At 40.4% G+C, this 22,037-nt stretch overlaps 1 protein-coding gene and 1 long non-coding RNA gene across 5 annotated transcripts in view; one reads left to right on the forward strand and one right to left on the reverse strand.

Moving 5' to 3' along the window:
* Nucleotides 1-22,037, forward strand: part of LOC144091395 (uncharacterized) — a 155,507-nt gene that overhangs the window by 104,930 nt on the left and 28,540 nt on the right. The gene's annotated exons all lie outside the window — the stretch shown is intronic.
* On the reverse strand, nt 145-20,110 carry sema4d (sema domain, immunoglobulin domain (Ig), transmembrane domain (TM) and short cytoplasmic domain, (semaphorin) 4D). 4 transcript variants are annotated; one of them, XM_077623050.1, is made up of 18 exons: nt 19,673-20,110; nt 7,468-7,601; nt 6,696-6,841; nt 6,574-6,636; nt 6,381-6,479; nt 6,100-6,193; nt 5,895-6,011; nt 5,616-5,767; nt 5,365-5,540; nt 5,092-5,248; nt 4,754-4,976; nt 4,544-4,656; nt 4,286-4,458; nt 4,153-4,199; nt 3,741-4,082; nt 808-1,020; nt 633-724; nt 145-261 (listed from the first exon to the last, which is right to left on the reverse strand). In XM_077623050.1, the coding sequence occupies exons 1-18, from the start codon at nt 19,693-19,695 to the stop codon at nt 241-243; spliced, it is 2,385 nt and encodes a 794-aa protein (XP_077479176.1). In that variant the 5' UTR covers nt 19,696-20,110; the 3' UTR covers nt 145-240. The 4 variants fall into 4 exon arrangements, with proteins under 4 accessions (XP_077479176.1, XP_077479173.1, XP_077479174.1 ...); XM_077623047.1 differs by lacking the exons at nt 145-261; nt 633-724; nt 808-1,020 and adding an exon at nt 15,646-15,704 and having other exon boundaries at nt 1,417-4,082; nt 19,673-20,105; XM_077623048.1 differs by lacking the exons at nt 145-261; nt 633-724; nt 808-1,020 and adding an exon at nt 15,646-15,704 and having other exon boundaries at nt 1,417-4,082; nt 19,669-20,105.

The following is a 22,037-nucleotide window of genomic DNA, read 5'->3' on the forward strand; positions in this document are numbered from 1 at the left end:
ATCAAAGCGACAAGTTTAAACGCCAAAACTTGACAAAGCAGCATTTGCATAAATACGGTGGGCAAGGGCTACCATGTCATACATTTTTAGAGTCCCTGCACATTGCTTTAAAAAAAATCTTTTTGTCTCGCTTCCCTCAAAGTCCTCTGAGTTTTTGGGTTCTGAGAAATAAAAAGACAGGTACCGGGACCTATTCCATCTCCTATTGTGAAGGGATGCTTCGTCTCATTTTGGCAGTGCTCATTGGCCATTACAGTTTTCCTGCGGTGTGGATAAAGAAAAGGTCAAATAGGCATTAAACAATAAATGCACAGCAGTAGAAAAAACATTTATATAAGTTAAATATATAACATTTATGGCATGAGACGTTTTTATTTCATTTTTCATTTTGTTTCAATTCATTTTAACTAGGAGGCCCTGCAACCATTCGAATGAGTTCTTCCACTTGAAATGGATTGGACGTATATTGCAGTGAATGGCTTTAGCTAATGATAACTTTTGAAATGTTGTCCATTGTATTGAGCACTGTCCCCCAAAAAGTTAATTCAGGATTTGATTAGAAAATCTAGTAACAAATGATGCTGTTAAGGGGCAGGTTAAGCGTCAGGTTAGAAAATGACACTTTCACCTACCCAAGACTTTTCCCATCTTTTAAGCAGCTGTTCATGTTGGGTGAGCGCACTCCTCCATTGGTTCAAATCCCTGGACGGAATGCCCCCCTCATCTGTCGAACAGCCAACAATCACACCAGCCGTGACACATAAGAATCAGAAACCCTCTCATGGGCCCTCTTGGGCTAAAAGGTACCTCCGACAGCAAGGCGGAGGTCCACGTGCGACGCGTCGCTCGCCGTGCCGGCCCGGACCACGCAGCCAAAACGGGCGTCCCGGTGCAGCGGACCGGCCCGCATCTGGCTGCTCACTAGTACCGTTTTCCCAGCAAGCACGAGGCGGTTTTCTGTTACGGGCATATCCGTGGCGCGCCCGTCTATAAGCCAGTCAATGTGCATGTCGCTAGGACCTAAGGGACACAAGGGGACTTTTCATGTGGACCGCTGACTTGTGTAAGCCCACCTAAAATATGTTAAGGAAATGCTTATTTTGTGGGTTTGGGGGCCTCAGTCATATTTTCCGCACCGGGCTCAGATCAGATTTGTTCCGCCACTGACTGATACCTTTCTAAGTGGTAGCATTGCAAATAAAGTGAAATAAAGACTTTTATTTGCTCTCAAGAAAATTACCCGAAAAAGTCATTGACCCACATTTTGGGGGAATTGGACTTGAGGTTTCACTAAATTCTGTACATCATTGCCATTTACAGCTTGTAATAAAGAAATATTGTAATAGCCTCCAAATTCTCTTCATCCTGAAATCTGTGTTGTTACTTTACACAAAGAGACAAAATGCAAGCAAGCCATTTCTATAAACATTTGACACCATTTATTTCATCCCCCCTACCTACCCAATGACCCGTTATTTACATGTTTTTTTTCTCGTATATACACACAAATATAATCACAAGCAGGCACAAAAATGGCCCAGTTGACATGGCGTAATGCATGACAGTGAGCCTACCGTGGATTTAAAAAAAATAAAAATAAAAAACACACACACACCTCACCACATCATTGACATTCTAAGTCATAATGTCAGCTTTTTCTTCCAATGCCGCCATATTCAAAGTTAGATGGCTCAAACCAGGCCACAATGTTAGTCAGGCCATGCAGGGGAAAGTCCAGTCAAAATGAGCAGGGTTAATGGTTTTTAGGGTGGGAGGCCGTCACTCACCCAGGGCCAGGCAGAAGAGCAGGAAGGCTTCGTGGGCATGAAGCCCCCAAGCCTGGTCCTTGAGAAGGGGGGGCAACAGCCTCACTTCTGCCTCGCCAGCCTCACCGCAAGGTTTGGTGGAGCAAGAGGAGGAAGTGAAAGTAGAGGAAGGGAATACAGATGAAGATGCTGTGAAGGAAGGAGGGGAATCGTGGTGGGAAAAAGGGAGGAAAAATGAGAATTGAGGAATGTGTGAAAGAAGATATATGCAAGAGACAAGATGGGGGGAAAGCAATAAATAAGACAACTACTGAGATAATAATTCACCTTAAAACGCAATTTCCGCTTTATTTCTGAGAACAGGATGGTAAACCTATTCCAAAAGAATATCTATATTTTACTGATCTGTCACCATTCTCGTCACGTGACAATATTGTTGGAAAAGAAATAAAAGGAGGTAATAAGTGGCTTGGAAAAAAATTCACTTTGTGTATAGTATAGTTATACACAATAGAGGTGTTGCTGTCTTAAGTTAGCATTAAATTTTTATGCTCCATCGCCATGTTTTAGAAAATCTTAAATAACCTTTTACTTTCTATGCCTTGGCACATTTGTATTTAAAAAATATTTTAAGGCAAATTTTAAAAGCAGACTGGACTGGACCTGGACTAGGCAAGGGGAGACATTTCTTTTCATTCTGCTCCATGAACAAACTCTCACCTTAGAAACTTTCACTTTAAGTTGAAATCTTTCACTGCCATTGAAGGCAATGGAGATCAATTGAGCAAATGGGAATGTTGTGAAGGGAAAATCTGACAGAAAATGATTGCAATTTTTCTCTCAACATATCATAATTGTTTGCTTGATTTGGCCAGTAGATTTTAAATTGTCCAACTCGCTCCGTATTCTGCACTCCCAGAGTAGGTAGGCTATGACATGCAAAGGAAAAATCTTCCCTGAGAATTCTTGCGATTCATCTGCCCAGATGCAGGAAAAAAAGCGAAAGAAAACTGAGATCTTTTCGGAAAACATCTATATAACTTACCAATTTGGTAAACAATGTTTCCAATTTGGAATTCACGAAAAAACCTAAAGCGGGGTATATACACAACTTTGGCTACACTGCAATGAATCAGCAAGATTAATTAAGGCAATGTTAGCCAAATATGAAGTTCTTGGTGGACACAGATTGTATAAAAAAAGTTTTGATCAAGTGAGGAAACGGCAACGTCCTTGCATTTGAGCGAAGGGACCAAACGTGTAATTTGCAATATTTCAAAAATACTCCAGCCTAAATTTCTGGTACTTTTCCCACCATTTTCAATCTGAGTGTATACCCCGCTGAAGAGGGCGCAACGGAACATACAAAAAGAAACACAACGTAATGTTAGCAATAAGGCTCGTCGGCGTCAGCGAATTGAATGGACTGGGAGTCGCAGTCTACGTCGAAGGGCTTCTGCGCAGACGGACTTTCGTCACCGAAACCGTGAGATGGCACGCGCCCGTTGCCGCACTCGGGCTCCGTCTCGTAGCCGGTATCACGCAGAGCGCGTGGGTTCTGGCCATTGTTCTGCGGGGGCCACGCCTTTGCGGCGATTTTATCCGGTGCGGCCGAGGGGTCCGTGAGGCCCGCTTCGCAGGCGCTGTACTCGGGCCGGGCGGCCTCGCTTTTCTTGTGCGTTCCCAACAAGGCGGCCCGCAAGCGTAAGCACGGAGGAGGGAGGTATTGCATGTAGCAATTGTACGCCACGGCGGCCAAAAAGAGGAAGAAGAAGAGCAAGAAGAGGAAGAGGAGGGCCGTGCCGTTGGTGCGCTGTAAATACTCCGCTTCCGTGGGGACGCGCAGCTCAGGGGGGGGATCGGTGCTGCTACTCGGCGTTAGTGACGAGCGGGGCGGGGATGTGAGCTGCACGCCGGTGGTGAAATTTTGCGGGGCGCGGGCTGATGTTAGCACGCCGTCCGCGACGACTTTACCTTCCACGCCGTGCGTGATCTCTCGGTTCTGGAAAGTGGTGGAAGAGTGCGGGACGTCCAGAGTCAAGACGTATCCCGCCAAGAGGCGGGTGAAGTTCTTCCCTACGGCCCTGGCGAACTCCACCGACCAGCACTCGTAGTGGCCCTGGTCTTCGGCGGCCACGCTGTAGATGAGCAAGCCGTTCTCTCGGATGAAGTGGAAGCGTGAGGCCTCGGTGAGGAGGGAGCCGTTAAATCTCCACGTCAAGTGGGCCGCGTTTGAGTGAAGCGGGCACGGCAGCTCAGCGGAGCTTCCGGGCTTCACGGAAACATGCCGGTAGTCCTTCAAGGGTAAAACTGGAGCTGTGGGTGGGGTCAAATAGAAAGTGATTAGTACTTTATCACAACATAGTTGTCTTTTAGGGAACATTACCTTTGGGGCATTTGTCTGCATCACCACTAAGGTTCTGAATAAGCCTCCTGGAAGAGAAAAATCAAATGCTGAATGGAAAAAAAATGTAAGTGACAGTGATTCTTATCCTGGGTGTGTCTTTATGTTGAGTCACCTGAGCTGCTGACTGGGTATATCAGCGATTTTGACGCAGTGAGATGTATGAGGGTCCCAGGCACAGTATGGGTCTCGGGCCAGTATGCAGTCATCACAAGACTGGTATCGGTTACAGAAGGCGGTGGGTGACTGAACCACGCCGGAGTCGGAACCAGCGTAGAGTGATCGTGTCTGTGGGGAGAAGATTTTTTTTAGATACTCAAATGCAGTTCAGCAAGGATATTTGTTGGTGTTTAACAAATGGTGTAATACTGACATGGGAGGACAATAGCAAGTTTTTGATTGGCTCAGAGTTCTTCAGCATCTGGATTTCCTCCACCATGTGAACCTCACTTCCAAGGACCACTGACTTGTGTAGGACCCCCTTATCTAAAATAGAGTTGTTGTTGAAATCTATTCTTTTGCTTGTGTGGATGAATACAATTTAAATGCATTAGATTTTGAGTATGTTGTTTGGGTTTTGTACCTGTTCCAGTAAATATGACATCGTAGACACTCTCGTCGAGGGCGCGGACGCGCTCCACGACGACTTGCGTGTAGTTGACATCCTTGGTAATGAGACGGGGTCTGTTGCCGATGGGAAGTACGGGGTCTTCTAAAAGTGGATGGTCTTTGACAAATTGCAGGGTTTTGTCAGGGAGGTGCAGCGAGCTGTTGATGTTCTGCTGCCGCATTTGACCATTAATGCACTGCCGGAAAACACAGTGATTTTTAAAATCGGCAGGATATACGATGTAAAATCATGCTGTGTAATTAAAACAACTAGGAGATATTTTAAATTGTGTCTATGATGTGTGAACTTACTGCTCCCGGGCGTGGTGAGGGCATAATGCCATTATAGCGGACCCACTTGGTGTGAGACTGCTCCACAGTGGCTTTCTGCATGTACTTGCCCTTGGAGAAGACCTCATCCACAGCAGACATGTTGTAGGCACACACCGCCGAAAGGCCAACATTTCCCCTTTGGAGACATGAAACAATACAGTTTTAACAAGTACCGAATAGTCAGAGGCATCGTGTGAAACTCAAGCCTTATAATTTGCAACAACAACAAAGATCTGAACCAATATAACAGACCATTGGGAGGTGAAGACCCCATAGATGACTGTGTCCGCCAAGCGGGCGCCTTTCAGGATGAAGACATCGTGCACCACATTGAAGACAAAGTTGAGTTCTGGCATGGAGCAGACCAGCTTCGCTTTCAGAAATGACGTCCACTTCTTCTGCAGTGTCCTCTGTCCTCCCTGGTCGCCCTATTTCGAGAAAAGGACAACATGGATGACATCGGGGCAAGATTATCGGAAAGCCGGGAAGAAGGACGTGCTCACTTTGCAAACGCGCGCCACCCTGGGAATGAGCAGATTGCCGAAGAACTCATACTCAACCGACACTTCGGTAAAGAAGTAATAAATTTTGTCGTCCTCGCCATCTGCTGGGTTCTCCTCTTCCCTGATTACATCAGCGAATACAAAACTTGGTTCTGTAGAGAAAATGAGGTAAATGCATTAGATAATAATTTGAGTGCATGGATGACACCTCAAATACATTATATAGTCTTTGAGTTCTATTGACGATGATAAACGTCAAAAACGTTATTGGTAACTCGCCATTGAGCCATGATGTGGAGTATTCCGTCCTCAACAGGTATGACAATGGAGAGTATCTGGAAATAATGGGCTCGCTACCCAGGAAGTTATAAGCAGTCCCCGAGTAGAGCTCTCCATCTGATGAAAAAATGTACTGTTAAATGGTATTTAATTTTCTTGGGAAGATTATTGTTCACAAATTAACATAAAAGTGGCGTTAACTCACCAACCATGACTGTGGTGAAGCTTTGGGAGGGATCAAAGGAGCATTTCCCTCTGCCATCTTCTGCTCGACCCTCTAATGAAAAGTTAGCCACAGTCTACAGAAAAAAAATCTTTATATAGTATTCAATCAAATCAAAATTTTTGAAAAATGTAACTTTCAAGTGTCATTGAAGGCCATAAAGATTCTAATTTCTCATTAAAATGGTCTAATATTCAACAAGAAATGATACAATATAATTGAATGAATTAATATATAATTATATTTTTTTAATAAAACCTCACCAGATAATCACACTTGGGTTGAAAGGCATGAGTCCCGCAGACGTAGAGTCGCTGGTCGTCCACTACCTGCAGCACTCGAATGTAGTTCAGGCAATCGGTCTGAACAACAAAAGCCAGTGAACAATATGTATAAACATTTAATTCAATACTCTATACATCTATACTACCCTCTTATCAACATTCGCTCACTCACCTCCTTTGATTTTCCTTTCAGGGTGCACATGGCTATGGGTGTCTCACCAACTTGCCACAGAACCTTTAACAGAGCAGTCAGGATTACCTTATATTTCTATTGCTGATGAATTTCCTTCATACCTTCTTGTTTCGAACGGTCACATTCCTCTTGCTCAGCTCAAAGATGGCCTCCCGGGCGCCCACATAGAGTGCATCCCGATCTTCACTCAGTAGCAGCGTGGAGTAGTTGAAGATACCCGGCTCCGAAAACTTCATCAGCTCCGGATCTAAGCACAGTGATAAAAAAAAATTGGTCAGGTTGAACAATTAAGTTTTGCTTTGGTCAAAAAGGTAAGCTTTATCTCGCACTGTTTGTTCCCCTTGTCTGTCATGAACAACCCCATTTCTCTGAGGACTCATTACACATAGACGGCATGAATACAGTTTCTATTCTCTGAAAAGGAAGCTCCAAAAGACAGACCCTGACCCAATACAGTATCACAATGAGTAAAGATAAATACATATTTGACAACTGCCAACAATGGGTTTAAACAGGATAAACCGTCATTTTACAGGAACTTGCAGGCTGAACTATAAATTAACCAAACAAATAATACAATAAAGGTCAGAACTTAAAATATACGCACGACAGTATCAGACAAATGAATTTGGAATAGGAAGACGAAATCCTAACATTATTTTAAAAATATTGAACAAGGAATAAATACAGAAACAACATTTTCTTCAATTTCTAAAAGGGAAGACAAACAAAACAACCTGACACAATGTCAAATGCTAATCTTTTTTGTCTAGTCAAACACTAGATTACCACAATATTGAATGGAAATTGTTTATTTTTTAAATTTGTGGTTAATATATAATATCACAATTTAAAACATTTAAAAAGACTTACTTTTGTCTTTCCAAGAGGTTCGAGGGACAGCATGGGGTCCATGGGTAGACACCTCCAGGAGCAGTCCGAGGAACACGCCTAGCACGCCAAACCCCATGTTGGATTCCGCCAACTTCGGAATGGTGGTGTTTCCTCTGTAAGACACGGACGGTGGAGAATGAGCAAGCCAAATTCTATTTCACAATTTAGACGAGATGAAGGAGGAGGAAAAGCTTCTCATGCTGTGCTGACAGAATATGGGAACTCCACAAAAATACACTTCCCTCATAATGAAATTTGATGACTGGTTCAACCTCGTGTCACTTAGTGTTACTCGTATCATGTTGCAAAAGGAATTGAAAATGTTACTGTACAATGGTGTCCATGTAATACTTCAGATTTTAAATTCCGATATGACAACACTATGTGCAAAACAGCAGTAGAGCACACAACAATAACTCAAAATGTAGCATGTTTCTGAGCACAAAAAAAGTAAATAAGGCTACAAAATACTTGTATTAGGAAAAAGGAGATGTATTTAAAAGATTGTAATGTTATGAAAAAATCATGCAGCAATTTAAATTTGAACTTTTCCATCTAAGAAGTATTTTCTAAATGTCATAAAATGTCTTTCTCTTTCGCTTGCTACTGGTATACAACCAGTATTTAACACTTGCTTGCATTTCAAGTCAGTTTGAGGTCATTTGAAAATCTAGGGGGGTGTAGAGCGACTTTAAAGATTAGGCAGAAATATTAAAACAAATCTCTAAATCTGTTCTCAATCCCTCTTGTGCCACACGCAGAGTGAAGACCAACTTGTACAATTTAAACCTGCGTGTCAAGTTTTACGATAGTCTGACAAGTCAAGGAAAGACGTGAGATTAACAACGGTTGGAATGACATTATGCTTCAAAGTGATTAATGGACATAATTCAATTCAAAGTGTTTCCCTTGACTTGATCCAATCATGTGATGGTGCGCTGCATAGGTTGAATTTTGTGAATTAAAACTAAATTAGAGTTTAATTTTTCCATTCTGTTTATACGAGTATACATCAACAAACAACCCAAACACACAGAGTTTGGGTACCTATTCACAATAAAAAGGCTAAAACGATCTTGACAAAAGCCGGTTATTCTTGTTTTTCCACAACACCCTCAAAGATTTTTTGACCAAACGGGTCAGTCAGGCGGTCTGGTTTTCTTGTGAGAATCGGACAAAGGTTTTAACCAGTACGTAATTTAATAACATGGCTTTTTTCACCCTTCTACTGTGAATTTAAATTGTCACGAGTATACTGGGATACAGCAAATGAACCATTTTCTATTAGCTGAACCTCCCAGTTCAAATTAATTGGACGTCTATTGCTGTCAATGGCAGGCATAAGCGATGTTTTAACAGCACAGAAAGAACTCACACTGCTTTATTGCAGTTAAATTCATATTTAGCAGTTTATGATACAAAATATGATATCTGTGAAATAGTATTTTGGGTACAAAACACTTGATCTAAACCACATCAAGTGTATATCACTTAAAAATTGTACTTTGTTATATAAAAGCCTGTGTTTTAAAATGATATCAAAGCTTTTCTTTGTTCTTCTATAAGAACAATGGAGAACAAATAAGGTATTGTCCCATGGGCCTAATAGGAGCACAAAGACTAATTCTAAATATAGGTTGGTCATTATTTTTAATAACAAGGGTGTTGATGGCGGGAGGATACACAAACAATCAATCATTCCTATTGGGAAAATGGAGCGGGCTGGGGTTGTTGATTGATTCTTGATTGACTAGTAAATGAGAACAAATTGCCATAGGAGTTTTGACCTCTCAAACATTGAGGTCACCAACCAAAGTTGGTCATTTCAGGCAAAAACTCTGTAATAAGAATGGGGGAGGAAGGGGGATTGCTCCAAGTGCACAAGGACCAATTGTTTACTGAAGATGGCCTCCACTCATTCCACCGCCAGACCCCCCCTGACCCCCCAGCCCATTCCTCTACATCAACACTGCAGAGTAGCAAACAATGAACAGAGAGGCAGGAGACAACACAACCGAAGTAGAGAGTCAGTTGGGCTTAGCAGCACGTTTAAACATTGCACAAGAAAAAAGTCCTTTAAAATTGATGGTCGTGAAAAAGACCGGAAACACGACCTGAACTTGTAATAACGTTCTCTTGTCTTTGACCTGCCACCTAACCTCGCTAGCACTCTGCATGCGTCCCATTTGGGTCAAGGCTTAACAAAAGCCTTATACGCTCATTGGAGTGCTCTGTGGGTTACAGTAGCAGAAAGAGCAAAACTGGCAACCACGCTGCGCCCGCTGACAGATTTAGAGAAGCTGCCATACCGGGAGTGGTTATTCAAGACGGTAACCATGCTGGCAGGCTTCTTTGAGTCCTTTGTGTTGCCTTCTCGGCTACTTGAACTTCACAAGGAGGCGGACACCTGCGCTGGGCCGCGGGGTTCCCAGTACTTCGCTGGTGACCGAGCGTTGATGTTGGGTGGATGCCCACTTGGGCCGAAGAGGGTCGAGTATGTAGCGTTGGCTCACATGAAAACCGTGGCGAAATGATATCGGATTATCTACAAATACTGCCAGGAAGGCCTTACAATTATAGGGTGAGATAGTCGATTAACTCCAAATGAGCATTAAGGTTAGTAAAATGGAGTAGGAAATATCTTGTCTGGGCTTGAAGACTGTGCGTTCCAATAATAAGGTGCAATTTAGACATGTCTAAATTTTCTTTTCGTGGTTCTGTCTTGAACAACTGGTCTCATTGCCGAAATGAATACTATACTAATTGAACAATCTACCAAGAATCCAATCGAAGAATCATCACAAATATTAATCGGCATATTCCATTGTGTGTACAATTTTGATGTTTAAAAACAACAAAATGAGTTGTTTCAGTGTTCCAGATAAAAGTTTTTTTTTAAATTACAAACCAGTCTACACAAAAGCATGCGCACCGCTGAATACTTTCTCGGATTAATGTGCGCCGTTTGTCTTTTTCTCATGCCTCTCTAGTTCAAATCTATTGTGCCATGACGAGGAAACGCTGACTACACTTTTAGATGTTTACTAAGATTAAATCTCATGAGATAAGATTAAGAGATTATCAAACATTTTACATGACTCTATGCTTTATTTTGTTGTGTTGGCAAAAAAAGCCCCATCCCATAATAAAAGATGCTATCTTCCCACATTTTAAATGCAATGCAAACAAGACTCTGGGCATCCAGAGAGCCAGAGCAACAGAATTGGACATTCACCCGTTGCCAAACTCTGAGCTCTTGCTGGCGCATTCATCAATGTTTCAAAATCAATGACACAGAAACAAACTACTTTTTATACTTTGGGAGAGATTTTGTGGTTGCAAAATAGCGTTTTCAGATTAGATGCTGTGAATTTTAATGAGTTTATCAACAGTGGTACTTTGAGAAATCGGAGGGATTATCAATTTCCAATGCACCAATTTTATGAACGGGATTTGAAAAATAAAGTAGGGAATCACATATGGCTGTCTTCCCTTTAGCTGCCCACAGGGGGTCTGGCGCAATCCCGACATTTGTGAGGACTCATCGGATAATACCGGGCCAGCAGTTAAATAAGTATGATCATTTAAAAAAAAAAAGCACTACACTACATGAGGTTAGGCGAGGACCGAAAAAAACACGTGCTAAAAAGGGACAGACAGTTTAGCATTAAATGCAAGTTGGACTATAAAATCGCAATTGAATGTGGTACACCAAACTAACTGGTGGGGAGTCATCTTAAAACAAGGGGACTTATGGATTCACCCAGCATGATGAACAGATTCTGTCAGTCCAGCTGAGTCTTTAACAATCCCAATATCTGGGTTTAACCAGCGTTACAACTCCAGCTGGCAATCATTTATTCATATCATTATTAAAGCATTCATACTATTCCTGCACGGCTGCGGAAACGCGGTTTTTGGTTGTTTCAAGGACTGCCTCGTCGCAATTAGTTGTGGAAACAGTGCAATTTATGAGCAGCTCATAAAAAGATCAAAATGTACTGGCATGACCTCCGGTGGTTGGCCAGCCGATGAGGGATGACACATCAGTCTGGAGGCATTATTCACTGTAACCTCACTAGATGACAGGTGGACGGCTGGAGGAGTATATTATTAGATACAGTCGAATGCCTTAAAGATTGAAAATATGGCTTGAATGTCAGACAAATTCCATCTTTCATATCACTTCACTAAACCGCTTTTAAACTGAATTCAAAGAACAGTTGGTAGAGTTATTGCTTGTGACCAATGTTTGTTGAGATGTTAAGACTTTAACTGATTAATTGCAATCAATTGACTACAAATCATCACGGGTGCAGATTTTATACTGTGTTTGTTTTTACTTAATTTTACCCACATAAATTATGCTAAGGTTTTAGAATAAGTAATGTGTACTGTGTATTTTGTAACAATTTAAATGTGGGGCTGCCCCATTGAAAAGTCCTAAAATGTCCATTTATCTTTGGATCTTCTGGGTTTTTGACCAGATATTTGTGTTTTAACTTTTTTATTTTGAAATGCAATGCAATATTACTGTGTGTAACTCTTTCTAAACACTCAAAATTACTTAAAACATTAGCCAGACTCTGCATTGGTTTGTTTTACTAGAGGCTCAGAATAAAATCTGCACAATTTGCAAGGTACAAATCATACTCCACATTTTTCCCTCCACGATCCAGGAAATACGGGGAAGCAAAAACAAACTATTCTTGGTTATATTAAACTGTGTGGCTCAATGATCAATGACTGGCTTGAAAAGGATAAGAGCTTTTGTGAAGGAGACACTACACAGAGGATATAAAATGGAAGCCATCATATATAATTACTAGCTGTAGTCCACGGCGGAGCTAGCATGTCAACCTAAAGTAGCCACAGCAAAGGCAAATAAGGGGTCAGGTCCTACAGAGGGTATATTTAGTAGACCGATGGTGAGCTTTTAAAAAAAACGCCCTTTTTTTTAGTCATGTAGCGGAGAAGGATCTAAAAAGTGAACATATGCATGAGTGATGTGTGTGGCCAGGCTTTCAGTGCTACTTTAACAGGACAAAATGTTCCTCTGTAATCTTTCATCTAATTAAAAAAAAAACTAAAGTTGTGACCAACAAAGCATGGATACTAAGATTCGTGATCTAAATAAATGCAATTAAATGCATAAAAACGGCAGGATAGGCAATGTAGTCTAAAAAGAACATTTCTAATCTTTTTCCAACCCCGTATTTAAAATCTATGCAAAGAAAAAAACCATATGTCAGGGAATAATCTAATGAATAATTGGTTTCTAGATTTAATTTTTAATATTTTTTTAATAAGGAGCAGTAAAACAAAACAAAAAATTACTAAAATAGTTTTATTGCGCAGACATAAATGGTGGTAAAAGATCCAAGTTAAAGTCTAAAAAGGCAGTTGAGCGATGTGTAAAAGCGCAATGTCAGAACCTAAACACCAAACAATAACCCCTGACCTACAGTAATGATTGTTTTGACAAGTGTGTCTCAAGGCACCTGCTCTAAAACTTTAACATACACCGACCCTAAACAACTGAGTACAAAACTGAGGTCGCCACACAGTGGGATTAAGCCACAAAAGCTGTGCAAAGTACGCAATGTCACGACTCTAACCCTAAAACGTCAAAAGGCATTAAATTCCAACAGAATTGGCAATTTGGCATAGGAGCCATATGACTCCAACTTAAGTTACTTAACTGTGTAGCACCTGGTGTTGCACAAACAACCAAAAAAGTTAACTAAACCAAATGAAAAGTGAATCCCATATATTTGAAAGAGAGGAAATCTGTCAAATACTCTGAAGGATTTGCTTCAAAATACCAACCCAATGTTATGCTATGCACCTTTAAGGGTCCTGACTGTGTAATGTATAAAATGAGGAAATACAGCCATGTCACATGGAAGCCACACACTCATTCACAGACAAGTCATTCTCTAGATGTCGTTTTCCTTTAGGCCACTATAATGACAGCCAGGGCTCTAGGGCACATTATGCCAGCCTATTTTGGGAAGCCGTGAAAGGCTTGTTTGAAAGCCTTGAGGTCTCAAGAGTGTGACTGGTAGTCCAATCTGTGGTTATGTTTTGTTTTCTAAGTAGTCCCGAGCAGGTGACTTCACTCACCATAGCTCAGGGGCCATTTCTTTTTTTATTTCATAAGTTGGAGAAAAGTCATGAGTCGTTACTTTTACCTCTCTGTCTTTTCTTCATCTTAAATCAATCCAGTTGTTTTTTTTTAATTGCATGACGGGCTGGAGCAAATGCTCTAACCATCTGTTACGCCCCTGTTGTAGTGCACAATTAAATCTCTCAAATGAACTCTCCCACCAGTCACTAGAAAGAGTAGAAAACATCTCTAAACATGATGCTACATCTCATCCTCTCTGCTTCCTGTTGGCACTCATTTCCATCCCTCTTCATTCGCCTAACAGTCTTTAGAGGGCACCAATTTCACGGTGGTAAATTCTGGAAACGAATGGACAAATACATCCCTTTGGAGTCGTGTGAAAACTCACTAAATCACCCACAAAGGCTCCCAGAACACCAAGAGGGTGTCCTCCTGAATTTGGAAAACTAGAGGGGGAACACACACACACACACACACACACACAAACCCACAAACACACTTTCTTCACAAGGGGATGAATAACAGTGAGGCAAGCAAGACAGCAGGATTCTCATGATCTGTTGATACTTAAAGATGCAATGAAAGAGATTTTTAAATATATATAAATACATAAAAATTAGACGGCTCGATTCCCGCTGGTGGCGGTATGGTCGTTTGTCTCTCTTTGTGCCCTATGACTGATGGGCGACCAGTCTAGGGTGTAGTCTGCCTTTCGCCCAACGACAACTCGGTTAAGCTCCAGCAACCCCCGCAACCCTTTCAAGGATGTGCGGTATGGAAGATGAATGCAAAATTAATACATAAAAAGTAAGATAAAGAATAGTAAAGTAGATAGAGAATCCAAAGCTAAAAACCAAAGTCTCATTGATAGAATTTGAATCATAAATTCATTCCTTAAAGACAAGCGTTTTTTTATAAGTTGCTCTACTTCAAGTGTCATGTCACAACACTAACCTAAACCAGTTTCCACTCAGTAGATCAGACGAGGTTTCTAAACCTGTAGCAGCAGGATGCTTGTAAAAAGAGGAACTAGACACCATGTGTTGTAATGTGTAGTTCCCACAGAGCAGTGAAAATCTATACCTGTGAGTATAGTTGTTGATCAATTCATACAGGTATGTGTTATTCAGCGAATGTTAATAATTACTGTAACCTTTACACAATTTCTCTTACCCAATCTGCATTTCCTTTTTTTGGAATTCCAGTTTTTATTGTATTTGGTAAAAAAAAATAAAAAATTAGAGTTTTGTTGTTGTTTGCCAAAAGGGAAATCAAGCAACCAGTAATTTTACTATTTTGTTCTTGGGGGGCTCACAGCACAAATAGGAGGGGAGAAATGTGTAATGAAGACAGAGGTTTTGCACTTTCCTTATGTGACACGTGATCAACATTTAACTTTTTTTTAACCCTTTATGGGGCGAGTGACATTCATTAATTCACCCCAGTCAAACTAGATTGGACGTCTATAGCTGTCATTAATTTTTTGTTTTAAAAAAAACCTAACTTTTAGTTTTAGTAAATATATAAGGCAGAAAATTACCAGGTTATTGTAAGATCTATTTCAGCTGTGGGGTTTCAATTCAATTTTCAACCATCTGAGTAAATTCAGTAACAGTTGATAGTTGATTCATGCATGGTTTTCTCTTGGGGAAAGCATTGGCAAAAGCTTTTTTTTTAAACTGAAGAGTGGCAGAGTATCTTTGAGACAACTCAAAAAAGCTGGCTGCTTTGCCCAAAACCATCAGTATCACGTATCAAATAACAACCAATCACAGAGCACAAAGGGAAAAAGTGGGTTTCATCACAGAGCCCAGGTGTAGCTCGGTAAAAGGTAGTAAAAACAAACAAAAAAGAGAGCAAAGCCCCAAGGTGATTACAGGAACAAGGGCGGAGTAAAGGGCGGTTTGGAGGGGGATGGTCAGACAAGCATGCAACATTCGTGTTGGAGCGTGCAAGCACATGAGCAGCTCGGTTACGGTCCGCACTGCACCAGGGGAAAACAACAGGGAGTGAGAAGTAAATCTGACCTGTGGTTCCTTACAAGATGTGATGTTCTTCCTCTGGGGAGGATTATAAAATCCTCAAGCTAGGCGAAACGGGCAAGAAGAGAGAGATCAGACAGGATAATTACGAAGAGTGTGAGTGTAGTGCACAACGTTGAAAAGGGCCAGTGGTCCAAACAATGAAAAATTATACCATTCGGCTTCTAAAAAAATATATACAAAATTAAAATATTTAACAAGCCTATCCAAATTCAATTTAGATTTTCAAACAGTAGACCAAACATGCTCTTCTTTATCAATTTCAAGCAGTTCTGAGAACTTGCTACTTAAAGGAACATGGTAAAGTCCAAAACAAAAAGCATAAAGAAGAACACTCCATCCTCATGGAAGCAGCACATCATTAAAATAAATGATATTTGTCAATAAGTGTGGCAGAATGATACACAATATTTTCAAAAACTCAAAGACTCTTTTAGTATTAAAATTTCAAATTCCAGGACTTTCTGAATGACATTTGTACGTTGATCTAAGAATTGCCTTAAACCTAAAGTTCCACAGCATTTCAGTGGAACTCACACAGAATATACTTTAAATCATTGTTCGTACACGTCATTAAATTAAACCCACGCAAGTCACAGCAAAACAATGAGCTAAAAAAGTCCAATGTTTTGATGTAGAGGAGACTTAGAAACATGTAACAGATGGTTGGGCGTTGATTCATGTCCTTCCCAGTGTTTGCCATCCGACTGCTTCCCTGAGTCAGAAGAAAACCCTCACAAAAGGCACGAATACCTTCTCCTTTGCATAAGTTTCTATTGCCACAGTCTTATGTGGAATTACATTTTTGCCCTTTTCACAGTCTTTTTTTCACTTAGAAAAACTAGCAAAAAGAAAGCAAATAAATGAACAAAGAGAAGTGAATGCAGGACATGAAAAAAACGCCAACGAACATGTAGATTTATTTGCAATATTACACAATATTGTATAGTCCCATTTGTCTCAAGAGGAAGGATTTTTAAAAACATGACTAATAAGGAGAAATGCAGCATTACAAAGGAATGCAAAGTGGTTGTCCCTCAGTTTCCAGTAATGCTAAATGTCATCAATTGGTTACCTATGCACTCTTGCTGATCAAGGCTCTCCACCTACATCGATTGAATAAACTTACCTTAAAATACCAAGAACAGGGCTTATCAAACTTTTTGGATTCCTCTATGTAAACATAAATAACAAGAGAGCAAGGTCAGCTCGCTTAAGTTATCCTATGCAGCACTTCAGTGTGCACTCCAGGCTTCAGTCTATTGTTGATGCTCACACAAAGAAGCTAAACACAATTGCAAATGAACACAAACAAAACATACAACACGTCCCTGCCTCCTGGTCTCCTCTGACAGCTTCGATTGAGATGTGCGAGATGATGACATTGGTGCAAGATTGATGAGGTCTGGGTCAAAGGCTACAACCCCTAGGACATAGTTAGGAAGCGCTTAGTCTGTTACTCGCTCAACTCCAACAAAAAAACACTGACAGCAAATTCAGAGAGTTTTCCTGCGTGATTCAGACAAGGTCACCTCTTCACAAATCTATATCGTGAGATGGTTGCGAGCCCTTTGGTGACACCGAGGTCTGGACAGGGCACAGAATGGAAGCAACGAGGTCAGAAGCACGGACTTGAATGAGGACTCCACACAATCAAAAGTAATTTATCAAATGTTTCCCACTCCGGGAACTTAAAAAGTAGGAAACATACTGACAGATGACGTATTTAGGTCACACCAGTTTGACACCCGATTTCCCACTCGAGACAATAGCGTTCTCTGTTCCCAAGCACTCAAGTGTCCACTTCGTTTTAATCAGTTTTTTTTCATTTTCAAATTCAATTTGCAATTGATTGCATGTCTATCGTTGTCAATCCTAACCAATGAGTTAGGGAGACAATAAGAAGAAAAGACGCAATTTATATTTCATTAGCTATTTCACTCCCTCTATTTGGGCTGTCAGCCCTCATGTAAAATCTACCCAAAGAAACAGACCATTTCTCAGGGAATAATCTAATGAATAATTGGTTTCGAGATGTATGATTACGGTTATACTATTTTTAATTGGTATTGAAATATTACGGTCTTATCTTGGTAGCTAAATGATATCCTAAAACTATTTAAAACCTAAAGAGCTGAAACTGCTTAAGGCAGGTGACTGTGGTAAATCAGGCTTGGATTTTACTGAAATCCTAACCGCATGCAGCATCCTAATTGCAAACCACGACCAACTGTTGGGCGTCTCAAGCTAACCACAGCGCTAACAAATACATCTGCAACCAATTTTTATGGTTTTCAGCCATAGCAATTCCCAGTTAAATAATAAAAATGTTTTATTATTTTAGATTTTAGTACAGTGGAACTTCAGTACTTGGGATTCTGAACTGTGAAACAGATGAATTTTATCCAATTTCTCATAGAGTAAAGGTTCATCAAATGTTGTTGAACAGATTTCATTCAGTGGGTCCATTGTAGTTGCAAACCTGGCTTGTCTACAAAAAACACATTGGGATCTTGACTCACGCAGAAAACAAAGCACATGCCTATACAGCAGACATTCCCTGCAATGGTGGTCTTTCCAGGAAGTCAACACACCACCCTCATCCCCAAATTTTCACACATTATTCTTTCCGCAATCAACCCCCTCAATCTATCACGCATGTTCTGTGACACAGCTATCAGCGGAAATCACTGCAGGTGGGGGAGCTAAACAAAATGATAGAGACTGTGAAAGACTGGGAAAGAACATACAGGTTTAGGTATTAAAAAAATAAAAAGGGGGAAAAAACAACTAAGTCGACTTGGATGAGATTCTCCATTACTAAGCAAATATTTACCTATTGAGTTTAACGCTCTACTTCATTGTTTTAGTGGGGACTTATGGAGAAAGGATCAAATCTTGTGAAATCCTCTTCTAGAGAGGGAATTGGGTGGTTGCCTTGAAGAGGATTATATGCCAAATCTTAGTACATCTGGAGCTGGAATCCAGTGCTAGTCGATGCACAAAAGATGCACAGTAGTGCAAGAAATGCTGAAATATCAACGAGGTCAACTCTGTTTGGAGGTTGAAAAGGAGGCTCTGGAGACAAGCCAGTTAGGATCTGGGAATAGCAAATGGAATGCCTGAATCCAAGAGGAATGTGGACCGATATCCAACACTGAACAAATCTTCGTTTCAAGGAAATAAGGGGACATTTGTTTGGCCCGTTTTATCCAAACTGAAAAGCAAATAAGTGGCATCTTCTGCTTTTCTTTGTATGAATGTTAAGCAGCCACTTGTTGAAGAGGTCGGGTTTGTTCTCTGTAGGCGCGGGGACCTCCTCCAACTTTTCCCCTTACTTCCCTTTGCCGTAACATTTACCATTCTTCATTGGTGAACAATCATAGAACAACACAGACTAGCAACAGGCAGACAATAAAAAGAGGACAGCCCCTCCCCCTCCTTTTCGATCCCACTGGTTGCCTGGTTACCTTTCATCCGAGCCGGACAGTGAGCCAACAACATCATTGCCTACTACTGTTTAAACTTTCATTTCATATTGACAAATGAAATATTGGTTCCTCCAGTTTTCAAACATGTTTGTTTTTAGTTTTAAATACATGTTCATTCAACATCTTTCGTCAAATGAATATTAAACGATGTTGCCGCTGTCCAAGGTCCTCGTTTATTCCTACTGTTAAAAAGATTTTCCCTGTTTGACAAATGAAAACATGTTTAAATAGATTTTGTCCTATTCGGTCAGGCATGTTTGCAAAATCCCTTTCAGCTGACTGACCTCTTGAACATACTTCACTTATTAGAGGTCTTGACGGCCTATTTTCTTAGTTTACCATGCACTAATTCTCTAACCAACATGGAGAGAGATAGAGAGAAAACATTCACAAAAGAAAACATTTTTTGAGACATTAGTGATGAGGAAATTACATGTGGACATGTTACTTTCACATTGAATAAACAGATCAAAATGAGCAATGCCAGACACTCGCATGAGGATGAAACACCACTTACTTACTCGGTTAGCGTGTAAGGGTTCATTAAAACGTCTTGGCTCTTCCTCCCTTGCACAATTAAAATTGGTTGGGAGTGAAGTTCCGGACCCTCAAAAGGCCAATCTGGCAAGAATAACAAACAGAAAAGAGAGTTGGTTTATAGCAGGAAATGTCTTTCCATGTTTGGTGTTAAAAAAAATTCCAGATGATTACTGTATACTGCTGGCAAAAATGACCATCAAGGCTGGAGTGTATGTCAAACTTAGCAGACATGCTTCAGTAGCTTGCAATTGCCCTAACGAGGCCTGCACTCTCCGAGACGAGTTTTGTGGGATACTGTTACCGTGGAGACCGAAGCAGGCCGCCACCCCCATTCAACCAGCTAGCTAAACAGAGACAAGTAATCCTTGGAGAGCACACAGAGTAAATGCTGCCCAAAAAAATATTGCAATGCAATGATGCCACGCAGATAACATTGCAAAAAAACTTAAAATAAATTAAAACCAACATACACAAAAATTGAATATACTACAACATGCCATCTTCTGTCATATGATTCAATTCATACTACAATATGAACTTTAGTCCCTTTCTCCCAAGGCTTACATTATCTGGGATTTTGAAAAAGTGATAGGGATGATTCTTTCTCTTAGTTTACCCAAAAAAGGAGGCAAGTGTCATATCAAGAAAAATTATATATATATATATATAAAGTGGATTTATGAGTTGAAGAGGATAATTTAATGTGACGCCAAAAAAAAAATACAAATCAGGCTTTAGCTCTTCATCTCATCTGCTTTGGAAGGGATTACATTAGCCACATTGGATTCCTAGATTGATACACTATCTGAGTTAACATCCTGCAATAACAGTGAGTCTTGCCTGACAAAATGGGATTTAAACCCCAGTAAGCAGATAAATGTTGGGATACAAATTTTTCAAGCGCCTGATACTAAAAAGAATAAAATAAAAATAAATGTTTTACAACATTATTTTAAATGGACAGTAAGTGCATAATCTACAACAGATTATCCAAACCATAATGGATATTTTGACTGAATGGCTGATCATCCTCAATGGGCAGTCGCTTTAGCTGTATCATGCAAAAATCTTCTTTTGGCGAAAATATGTTTAAAAAAAAAACAGGGAATTTTGATTTTATTTTTTTTCAATCAGTAAAATGTTCAATGCCTTTGTCAACCAATGAAATAGATCCACTTGCTGAACCCATCTTCTCAAGGCTGAGTTTAGTGCTACTAGCATCGAAACCAATTAACCTGCAGTGACCGGAAAAGGATTGGCAATAAAAAAAGATTAAAAAATATTCGCTCCAGATAAAAATGGCAAACACTATACAAAATACTCCCCAAAAGCTTATATCTTAAACACCCAGGGGTCACCAATAAAGCTATTTATTTCCCCTTCAATCCAACAAAAACTGTCATCACTTATCACTGGAAAGTGCAAAGCACCACCGTACTGAATTATTTACCTCAGACCGGGTGAAGGTAAAAATAACCTGAAACGTGCAAGCCTCCACAGCACAAAATACAGTTTCTGTGGCAATAACACATTGACACAAGTCTTACCATGACGACTGTGGTAGAAGATCCTGCAAGGGGAAAAATTTTCCTTCTCAGATTTGCAGGTGCATGACAGAGAAGGGGGCCAGAATATATATTTTGTTCTTTTAGTCATCCAAATATGACTGTCACCTCCACTCACATTGCTCTCCGTCATCCGCCATGTAAAAAGGGCGGAGGGAATGGCGCTCATCTGCTGTTGTGCAGGAGTGGTCTCATCTCTGGAAAACCTCAATGCACACAATCGTCTCAAGAAGGAGGAGGACGAGAGTTAGAGACGGGGGAGGGGGCTTATGGTAGTGTGTCTATTGTGACAGGAGTCGCTTTCTTCGGTCCTTTTAATGCTCAAAGGAGTGGCCAGGGAAGCTATATTTATGTCATCCCAAAAATGTTTTTTTCTATACGAATAGTCAGTGAAATTATGACAACTCATTGACGGCAATGGACATAAAATATGTTCTAACTTAGAAGAGTAGCAGTATTTATACAATAATAAAATATATATATATACATGTTGTCTCTGCATTTTTATGCAATCTCTCATGATGAAAATTTACTGAATTCAGAGTTGTTAAATGAGAGCGTTAATGACCAAAACGCTGCGGGCCGACTTCTGTAGTCATTAAGACTTTTCCTGCTTAACCACAAGCCAATCATTCCAATGGACAAAATTAACTGACCCATTCTGTGAATGCTCTTAATAATATACTTGGTAAGATATTTGTTGTTTACCAATATGACAAAATAGTTTGTGGCACTTGAAAGATTATACATTTCATACAATGATACCACAAAATATATCAGG

This window comes from Stigmatopora argus, chromosome 16 (genome assembly GCF_051989625.1).
Source record: "Stigmatopora argus isolate UIUO_Sarg chromosome 16, RoL_Sarg_1.0, whole genome shotgun sequence".
Classification (NCBI taxonomy): Eukaryota; Metazoa; Chordata; class Actinopteri; order Syngnathiformes; family Syngnathidae; genus Stigmatopora; species Stigmatopora argus.

Coding starts and splice junctions, on each gene's coding strand:
- sema4d (XM_077623046.1), bottom strand. CDS start 19,695: ATGAACCCTTACACGCTAACCGA. Junction 7,602..19,672: donor AACCCTTACACGCTAACCGA/GTAAGTAAGTGG, acceptor CGTGTCTTACAG/AGGAAACACCACCATTCCGA. Junction 6,012..6,099: donor CTTCACCACAGTCATGGTTG/GTGAGTTAACGC, acceptor TTTTTTCATCAG/ATGGAGAGCTCTACTCGGGG.